General features: G+C 40.8%; 1 protein-coding gene across 1 annotated transcript in view; it reads left to right on the top strand.

The window, feature by feature from the left end:
- The window catches only part of LOC107857596, a 75,780-nt gene that overhangs the window by 19,195 nt on the left and 45,897 nt on the right, over window positions 1-10,688 (top strand). Inside the window, exon 4 of the mRNA XM_016702414.2 lies at window positions 1,800-3,277. Coding sequence (XP_016557900.2) covers window positions 1,800-3,277 — 1,478 coding nt within the window. The remainder of the gene's footprint in view (window positions 1-1,799; window positions 3,278-10,688) is intronic.

Raw genomic sequence — 10,688 nt, 5'->3', positions numbered from 1 at the left:
CATTTTCCTTAGCAGCGATTCTTTCCTGTGTTCCAGTAGGACCATGCTTCTTTTTTGGTGTCTGCTATGAGTGGCCCTGGGCTTCCATCTGGTGAGCATCGATTTCTACTGAAAGGTGCCTTGGTTGCTCCAGCAGCTCTGCATCTCTCTACGGTGAGTGGTTTGAGGACTGCCTTGGTTGCTCCAGCAGTTCTGCATCTTTCTACGGTGAATGGTTTGAGGACATTTGGCCAAGGTTTGGTGTCCGTTCTGTTGTCATTATACATCTTTCGTGATCGCTCCAGCAGCACTGTGCCTGTTTACAGTTACCAGCTTCTTCTGGTGACTTTTCTAGCAGGGAATGTCTGTCCAATAATTTTTACAACAACTATCATCACATGGTTCTGGCATTTAGAGCTTTTCTGGAGAGGTTCTAGTAACTACAATTTTTTGAAAGCTCTCCGACATATTTTCTGATGATATTTGCTCTATATTTTCAAAATAATTAAACTTAAGTTGGTTCCACCACTTTGAGTTTAGGGGGGCATGGTAGGATGGTAGATTAGAGTAGTCATAGAATAAAGCTTTTAAGTTGGATATTTTTTTTGATAAAGCAAGGTCGGAAAGTGGATATTATCCCACATTAGACAAAAAACATGTGTATTGTTTCTGACACCTATAGATAAGTGTGCCTTGGATTTATCATACCATCAATATTAGATATTTCTCTACTCTCCTGTTTTTCCGCAGAATCCATTCTTCTATGCCTGCTTAGAGATACTAATATGCCTCCGATTTACTCCAATATATTCAGTTCCTCCAATCATATCCGTCTCTTTTGAGTAATATCACATGAAATTCTCAACCTTTTCCTTCACACTCTTGAATATGAATGAACTGATTTCACCAGTAAAATAGGATAGAGATGGATTAAGGAGGAATTTAGTTTCCTTCTGGATATTATTCAAATAATTAGACTGTTTCTCTTCTCACCTAGTTAATTCTATGAATGAATGGTTGAGGAGGATTGATGTTCTTTACGCATGGGCCTCACAGAGTTCATGTTCCTTATCTGTTGTGGAGGTAGACAGCAAATTGGAAGGTAGGAAACTGCAAACCACTAGCTTCTATATAAGATGTAGATGGTGTTTTGAAAAATAAAGCTTCGCATAACATGGGAAAGCTGTCAAAAGGGTAAGTAATAATGTAGTATAAGTCAGCAAATTAGGAATATTAATATTCAACTTTAAGTAATGGTATAAAGTCCTTCATAAACTACACCCGGAGCTCAAACATGCTTGTTCAAATGACAAACAAGAAAATCTTTGCTGAAAGGCTTAGCAGATTAACTATTAAGTCAAATTTGTTTAGTAGTTTGCACTTTAGATCATCAAGTCAGTTGTGCCAAATCTGGTTTTTGTGAGGTGTGTAAGACAAACACTTGTACCAAAATGAAGTGCCTGTGTTCCATGATCAACACTCACTGTAACTAATAGTTTATTGTAGTTTAGTAAATCTCTCACTGTAACATATTTGGGAAAAGAATATTTTTGACGAGTTAGCAACTTGGTACCTTCTTGTTCGATTATTGAAAGCCATCAAATGATCATAGTCTTTCTCCTATTCGAACTTCACTTCAAAGTTTTTAACCAAATATTTATGTAGTATGGTGTAGGTATGTGATCCACATACAATAAACTTTCATATGTGTGCATATATATATATATATGTATGTATGTATGTATGTATGTATGTTTAAATAAACACGTGTAGTATGTTCTTACATATATGATTTTGGAATCTCTGTAATGTTTCTGTAGGCTTTATGATCCTCGTATTCCAGAACTGAAAATGTTGTTGCATGGAGGTGCCTTCTTTCCATCTGAAAAGTTCTCTAGTCCCGAGTTTCTTGAGATTCTGGTTAGGCTTGGACTTCGGCAATCTTTAAGCTTTACTGGTTTGCTTGATTGTGCCACATCTGTGGCATTGTTACATAATTCCGAAGAGTTAGAAGCGATAAAGAAAGGTAGCAGGTTGCTTTACTTGTTGGACACAGTGGTGTCAAAGCTCTCAGCACAGGAGGGGGGCTCCAGTACTGGATATGAAATTTCTCAGGAGTTATGTCCTAGTGGTTGCATTGAAGGAGCTGTTGATGTTACTGACAATTTCTCAGGAATTATTTCCTTTCTCAGCAACTGGATTGACGATATGACTGAAGAAGAATTTTGGTCAGCACTGAGATCCATCAGTTGGTGTCCTGTACTTGTCGATCCGCCTATCAGAGGATTGCCGTGGTTAGCCTCAGGTAGAAAAATTGCAATGCCAATTAATGTTCGTCCCAAGTCACAGATGTGGATGGTTTCATCTAAAATGCATATCCTGGATGGTGAATGTTCAGAGCATCTTCAACATAAACTTGGTTGGATGGATTGCGCAAGTATAGAGATTCTGTCTGGACAATTGCTTGGACTATCTAAATTTTATGTGGAGGTAAATGAAAGCTCAGATGTAGCAGCTAATTTTGATACAGTTTTGCAGAAGCAGGTGCTCTTAATTTATTTGCAGTTGCAAGAATTTATTGGTATTAATGGCTTTGAGGTTCTCAAATCTACCTTAGATGGTGCTCGGTGGGTTTGGATAGGAGATGATTTTGTTTCTCCTGCTGTACTTGCTTTTGACTCTCCTGTGAAATTCAGCCCCTACTTGTATGTTGTACCATCGGAGTTAACAGATTTCAGAGACTTGCTTGTGGAGTTAGGTGTTAGACTCAGTTTTGATGTTTTTGATTACTTCCATGTTTTACAAAGGCTGCAAAATGATGTGAAAGGATCCCCCCTTTCTGCCGATCAACTGAGTTTGGTCAATCATGTGCTAGAAGCAATTGCGGATTGCAACATGGATAGCTTAATGTTTGAGGCTTCTAGTACTCCTTTATTACTTCCTGATTCTTCTGGAGTTCTTATGAATGCTGGGAATCTTGTTTATAATGATGCTCCTTGGATGGAGAGCAATACCGTTGGTGGAAAACGTCTTGTTCATCCATCTATAAGCCAGAATCTTGCGGATAGATTGGGTATTCAATCACTTCGAAGTGTGTCATTAGTCAGTGAAGAAATGACAAAAGACTTGCCGTGCATGGATTACACAAAAATATGTGAACTTTTGGAGTTGTATGGAAAAGCCGATTTCCTTTTGTATGACCTACTTGAGTTGGCAGATTGCTGCAAAACAAAGAAGCTTCATCTGATTTTTGACAGAAGGGAACATCGCTGTCAGTCCCTTCTGCAGCATAACCTAGGTATTGTAATTTTCTGAACCTCCTACTCATTGGTTATTTCTCTGACGGTCTTAAGAGAAGAAACATGTGACTTCGGTGTGTTCTCAAGTTTGGAGCATCTTCCAGATACTGTATCGCTTGCTTATTTTCTTCTCTGCAGATTTCTTTTAATTGTTAAAGTAAGTATATTGATTTAGCAACAATTAACTGCTGTAAAAGTTGACAAGGTCTGCATTACAGCATATTTTTTGAGCTGAGAAAGTAACCATAACCTCAATGTCTTTTACAAGGGCCATGTTCCACTCCCAAAAAAGGAGAGAAGATATAATACATCTGTATTTAATGCTAATTAGAGATTCTGATTTGCTTTAACACATTCTACCACTCCTTTCCTTCAAATAGTCCCCTAGATGACTGAAGGGATAGTATTCCAAATGTTCCTCTTTGCCTTTCTCAGACCTCGCAGGTGCCAGCACTCTAATAATTCGTTCATTGTCCTTGGTACTGTCCGTTTAGCCCCTTTAAAGTTGAGAAAGAAGCTCCAATATCTGCAAACTAAAGGTGCAATGAAGAAAGAGATGATTGACAACCTCTGTTTGTTGTCCGCAAAGCATATACATACTGCATATGTTAATTCCTCTTTTCTGAAGGTTGTCATGTGTGAGATATGCACCTTTTGCAACCAACTAAGAAAAACACTAGAGGTTTAAAGGTTAATATTTTGATCGGATAACTTAAGTATACCTTCTCATTTGGAGTTAAGTGGTTGATGCATCTTCCTGCACAATAATATTAATATTAATTGCAAGGTGATTTTTTATGTTTGATTTGGTTGTAGAGACTAGAGAGATGGAAGGATTTTCACCTACGAACTTTATGCTATAAGTATAGCATCGGTATTTTTTATTTTTGAAATTGTCAATTCTTGATTCTTCTTTTTCTTCTTTTCCTTTTTTTTTTGATAAGGTAAATAATTTTATTAACATTTGGGGGGAACGATATATAACCTACATTAAAATATGGTTCTCAACAATAGAGGTCCAATCCTCTATACAAATTGGGACCTCACAAGTACACCAAAAGTAAACTAGATACATAACACTACTATTTAATTTTGCAAAATCAAGTTCTACTCCTTCAAAAGCCCTCCTATTCTTTTCTTTCCAAACGACCCACATGACTACCAAGGGGGCAACGCTCCATGCTCTCGTGCTTTCCTTCCCTCTTTTAAGAATCCAACTTTGCAAGGTCTCCTTCACTGAGCCCGACATGACCCATTGCGTCCTAAACAAATTTAGAGCCATCCTTCATAAACGAGTAGTCACCTCGCAATGCAGAAGGAGATGATCTACACGTCCACTGCCACTTTTACACATGAAATACCAACCGGTATGGCTGATTTTCTTCTTTCTCTGATTCTCCGTTGTTGCAATCACACCCCTAGCTGCCAACCAGACAAAGAAACAAACCTTCCTTGGTGCTCTGGGAATCCAAATGGAATCATGAGGAAAGGTATCTTCCTATCTCACTAGTAACCTCTTATAAAAAGAGCTAACAGTGGATACACCGTCACCACTCTCCTCCCACCTTCATGCATCCAACAAGTTGTTTGATGTGTCTAGCCCGTACAAAAGCCCCCATCAAATTGTGAAATTCTTCCATCTCCCAATCATGAAGGTTCCTTTTGAATCTTAAGTCCAACAAGTTATTTGTCTTCTTTTCCTCTTCTTTATATTGGAGGGTTTTGTGTCTGCATTCCATCAAACTTGCTTTTACTTCTGTTATTCATCAATGAAACTTCTTTTCATTGTAATTAATATGATGTTAGCAGAAAATTCAGTGTTGTACTTGATTATTAACCTAATTTGCATTTTAAAAATATCTTTTTTGAAAAGGTAAGTAAGCATTATACTAAGAAAGTGCAAAGGCAGTACACTGCAGAATCCCTCACTACCCCCAAAAAAAAAGAGAAGAAAAAGAACTGTGAAATTGAAAAGAAGAGGAGATATTGGGAATTGTATTGATTGATTATTCTCTCAAGTTCATGGGACTAAATAGCTGATACATATGATGTGAATAAAGAAAGAAAATAAGAAAATATTATGCAACCTCCTAATTGCCTGATTCCAAGGATTAGAGAATATGCTCATATCTATACCAATTATACAAAATATTCTCATATCTACACTAATTATACCATATCTAACACGCCTTCTCAAGTTGGAGCGTACAACTCATATGCTCCCAGTTTGCCACAAAGATAGTTAGTTCTGGATCCTTGGAGTGATTTTGTGAAAATATCTGCTAGTTGATCTTTTGAGTTGACAAAACTTGTGGCAATGTATCCAGACTCAATCTTCTCTCGAGTGAAGTGACAATCTATCTTAACACGACCCCTCAAGTTGGAGTGTACAAGTCATATGCTCCCAGGTTGCCACAAAGATAGTTAGTTCTGGATCCTCGGAGTGATTTTGTGAAAATATCTGCTAGTTGATCTTTTGAGTTGACAAAACTTGTGGCAATGTATCCAGACTCAATCTTCTCTCGAGTGAAGTGACGATCTATCTGAATGTGCTTCGTTCTTTCATGAAACATGGGATTAGAAGTGATACGTAGTGCATCTTGGTTATCACAAATCAATTTCATCGGGTCAACTTCCCCCATTTTTAATTCTTGGAGAAGTTGTCTCAACCATATAAGCTCACACGTAGTTAGTGCCATAGCTCGATACTCTGCCTCTGCGCTTGATCTAGCTACGATGACTTGTTTTTTACTTTTCCAAGATATTAGATTGCCTCCAATTAGAACAACGATAACCAGAAGTGGATCGCTTGCCAGAAGGAGACCCTACCCAATCTGCGTCAGAATACCCAACAATATGGACGTGTCCCTTATCTTCATATAATAAGCCTTGCCTTAGAGAGCTTTTGATATGTCACAAGATGCGAATCACTCAATTCTAGTGGCTATCACAAGGTGATTGAGAAAATTGGCTAACAACACTAATATCAAATGAGATCTGGTCGTGTGAGTGTAAGGTAGTTGAGTTTGCCAACAAGTCTATGATATCTATCAGGATCTTTTAGAGACTCCCCCTGTCCTGGAATAAGCTTAGTATTTGGATCCATGGGGGATTGTCCACATGTTTGCAATCTAACATACCAACATCTTCTAAAATATCTAAGGCATATTTCCTTTGTGTAGTAGCAATACCATCGCTACACTGTGCCACTTCAATACCTAGAAAGTATTTCAGCTTGCCCAAATCCTTAGTCTGAGAGTGACTTGAGAGGTGTTGTTTGAGTTGAGCAATACCTTAATGATCATCTCATGTGATAACAATATCATCAGCACATACAATTAAAAAGATGCGTTTGCCATGAGAGGAATGCCTATAAAATACGGAGTGATCAGCTTCTGTTCGGATCGTTTTAAATTGTTGGAAAACAGCTTGAAAAAGACCAAACCATGCTCTGGGAGACTGTTTGAGACCATAAAGGAATCTACGAAGTCTACAAACTAGTCTAGACTCCTCCTGAGCAAGAAACCTTGGCAGTTGCTCCATAGTTACCTCTTCAGCAAGTTCCCCATGAAGGAAAGCATTTTTGATGTCCAACTGAAAAAGGGGCCAATGATTCATTGCTGCCATCGAGATGAGAAGACGAACAAATGCCATCTTGTCAACTGGTGAGAAAGTATCTCTATAATCGATGCCATAAATTTGAGTGTATACCTTAGCAGCCAGTGTCTCTTTAAGACGATCAATCAACAACTCCATCAGAACCTACCTTAACTATGAATACCTAACGACAACCAACTGTGGTTTTCCCTTTAGGTAAAGGAACAAGCTCCCAAGTACCATTATCATGCAAATCAGTCATCTCCATAGCCTGACACCAACTTGGATGAACCAGTGCTTCTGTCTCAGTTTTGGGAACTTTGGCTATTGATAAGCTAACAGTGAAGACATGATATGAAGGTGACAAACGACAATTACTTAAATAAGCATAAATGGGAGTTTTATTGGTAGTAGTTCTAGTACCTTTGCAAAGAGCAATGGGGCGATTATCTGATAAGTGCTCGATCGAAAAAGGAGACTTCGTTGGAGCAGGTAATGAGTCACCAAGAAAGCTTTGTGTACCTTTGTGTACCTGTATCAATGTTAGAAATACTAACTGGATTAGCAAGCTAGAAGGATGTTGAGGTCGTCGGGAATAGACCTTAAGAGATGGAGGTGGAGTTGGGGCTGGAATAGTTGGAATTGGAAGGACTGATATTACCTTCTGTTTTGTCGTATCAGGAGAAAAATATGGTGAAGTCTCGAAAAAGGTAACACCTACATTGGTAAAGTACTTATTTGTGGAAGGGTTAAAACATTTGTAACCTTTTTGTAGACAATAATACTCGAGAAAGATACATTTAAAAGCCTTGTGCTGAAGTTCGTCTTTTTCGGGGGTAAGGTTATGAACAAAACAGGTGCAACCAAACACACGTAGAGGAAAGGGGAACAAAGTTTGGTCTAGATAGAGGACTGAGTGTGGTTTCTTTGCAAAACATATGAAGACATACAGTTGATTAAATAACAGGCAGTAATAATGGCAGCACCCCAAAAATGTAAAGGGACGTTATTATGAATGAGCAATGTCTGAGCTGTTTCTATTAGATGTCTGTTCTTTCGCTCAGCAACTCCATTTTGCTGAGGACTATGTGCATAAGAAGACAAATGCAATATGCCTTGGGATGACATAAAAGAAGAGAGAGAAATGGAGAAATATTTTCACATTATCACTGATTAACTTCTTAATGGAAATACCAAATTGATTGCGACTTTTAACTCAAAATTTTTGTAAGATAGAGATAACTCAGATCTATTTTTCATTAAAAATAACCACGTGCATCGAGAATGGTCATCAATAAAAGTCACAAAATAATGAAAGCCTAACGAAGAACTGACACGACTTGGATCCCATATATTCAAATGAACAATTTCAACCATTGAGGTGGCCCTGTTATTGACACAGTTTGGGAAAGAGGTACGAGTATGCTTCCCAAGCTTACACGATCACATTCTAACAAAGATAAACTAGGAGCCATCTTGTGTAGTTTCAAGAGACTCGGATGACCTAATTGACTATGGAGCAATTCAGAGGAAACAACGAAAGTGAAAGCAACATATGGTGTTAGGATGGATAGCAGGTACAATCCTTAGGACTCATATCCTTTTCCAATCACCTGTCCCTTGCTTTGGTCCTGCAGATGAACAGGTCATCAAGAAAGGTTACAACACATTTTAGGTTTTTGGTCAATTTGCTAATGGAAATAAGATTATATGGACATTGAGGTGCAAAAGGACTAATTTTGAAGGTATGTAAGGCAGAGGGTGAACTATACCTATCCCCTCTACAATAGTCTTTGATCCATTAGCCAAAGTGATAGTAGAGAGAGAAGTAGCAGTAAGAGTAGAAAGAGAATTCTTGTTACCAGAAATATGGTCAAAAGCACCGAAATCAAGAATCCGTTGTTCCTGAGATGAAGATTGTGCAACATAAGCGAAGGAGTTACCAAGTTGTACTGTGCAAGCAACTGATGTAGTTGATGATTGTTGCCTTGACGCGTAGTACTAAAGGTAGTCATTGTAGTCTGCTCCAGTTAAAGTGATAGATTGAGATGATCCATCCCCGACATCAGGTGTAGGCAGAATACCATCTCTGTTATGAGCTACATTTGTTTTGTGTCGAGGACAATCATAATTTCATGGAGTCTTACCATGAAGGAGTCGACATTCCTCTCTTATATGCTCTCCCTTGTTACAATGAGTGCAATTAAGAGAAGAAGCCGACATTCCTCTCTTACATGTCCTCCCTTGTAACAATGAGTGCCTCCATTTTCCTTTTTTGTATCCACCTTGAATATTATTAGTTTGGACAACCATGATAGATGCATCATAGGAATTTACCTCAGGAGGTGCAGATGTGATGCGTAGTAATCTTGCAAATATTAATTTTAATGACTTTAGCTTAGACTTGTACTTTATTCTCTCTCTACCTTCTCTAACGGCTCTCTCACTCTCTCCCTACCCCCTCTCTCTCTCTCGCCTCGCCCCGGTCCACGGCCTTCGGCGCCGTCGCCGACCGTCGGCGTCGACCCGACCTCCGGCCCCGACCACCGGTCCCCGACGTCGACCGCCGTCGCCGGCCGAACGGCTTTCTCTCTCTCCCTACCCTCTCTCTCTCTCCCCGGTCCCCGTCGCCGTCGCCGACCTTCGGCGCCGACCCGATTCGACCTCCGGCCCCGACCGCCGGTCACCGGCGCCCGCCCCCGTCGCCGACCGTCGGTTCCCCCCCCCCGCTGGTCACCCCCTCCCTTCTCTGTCCATACCCGCCACCCCGACCCCCTCTCCTCTGGCGCCGGTACAACAGCCGAAGCTCGGTCTTCAATCGCAACTCCGTCTGCACCCGCCGCTCGGTTGCCAGCAGCCGCAGATCCATCTCAGCAGCGAAATCCCTCGGCAGCAGGTCGACGCGGGGCTTGGTTGCCGGCTCGGTCTACAAGCGAAACCCGGTGACTTCTAACCTTTGTTATTTCATTCTTCATTCTGCATTCTGTCATCTTCGTATTATACTAGTAATTGAGTATAGTTTGGTTGCTGGAGTATTTCTTTGAATTTGTGTGAGCCTTGTATTACTTGCTGCTGCTTTGCTATTACCATCGTTTATGTCTTTATATCTTTATATTATCTTTATATTCTCTTATACTTTCGTGTAGTTGTGGCTGTGGGCGGTAATGGGTGGATAGGGTCATGCCCAAGGGGGTTGGAGCGTGGGGCCGTGGTGGGGGCGGGGGATGAGGAAAGGGCGGGAGTGGGAGGGAGGCCAAGGTTTGGCCGCGGGGGGGGGGGGTTAGTGGAGGGAGTGCGGTTAGTGACGGTAGGCTGAGGGTTGGGTCTTGGAATATAGGGACCCTTCAGGGTAAGTCCATAGAGCTTGTGAAGACCCTTAGGAAGAGGAGGATCAACATTGCGTGTGTTCAGGAGACCAAGTGGGTAGGGTCTAAGGCTAGGGATGTGGATGGTTACAAGCTGTGGTACTCTGGGAGCGAGAGGCGTAGGAATGGAGTTGGCATCCTAGTAGATGAAGAGCTTAGAGGTCAAGTAGTAGAGGTGAAGAGGATCAACGATAGGTTGATGACTATTAAGTTGGTCATTCGGGGGTTTACCCTGAACGTGTGTAGTGCCTATGCGCCGCAAGTGGGATCGGAGGGGGAGGAGAAGATGCAGTTTTGGGAGGCTTTGGAGGAGGTGGTGAGAGGCGTGCCTAGCTCGGAGAAGATTGTTGTAGCAGGAGATTTCAACGGGCACATCGGGGCGCTACCGGGAGGCTTTGGTGATGTGCATGGTGGTTTTGGTTTTGGGGAGAGAAATGAAGAGGGGGCT

Source organism: Capsicum annuum, chromosome 2 (assembly GCF_002878395.1).
Source record: "Capsicum annuum cultivar UCD-10X-F1 chromosome 2, UCD10Xv1.1, whole genome shotgun sequence".
Lineage (NCBI taxonomy): Eukaryota > Viridiplantae > Streptophyta > Magnoliopsida > Solanales > Solanaceae > Capsicum > Capsicum annuum.
The sequence above is the reverse complement of the archived record's forward strand: the minus strand, read 5'-3'. Positions and strand labels throughout refer to the sequence as shown.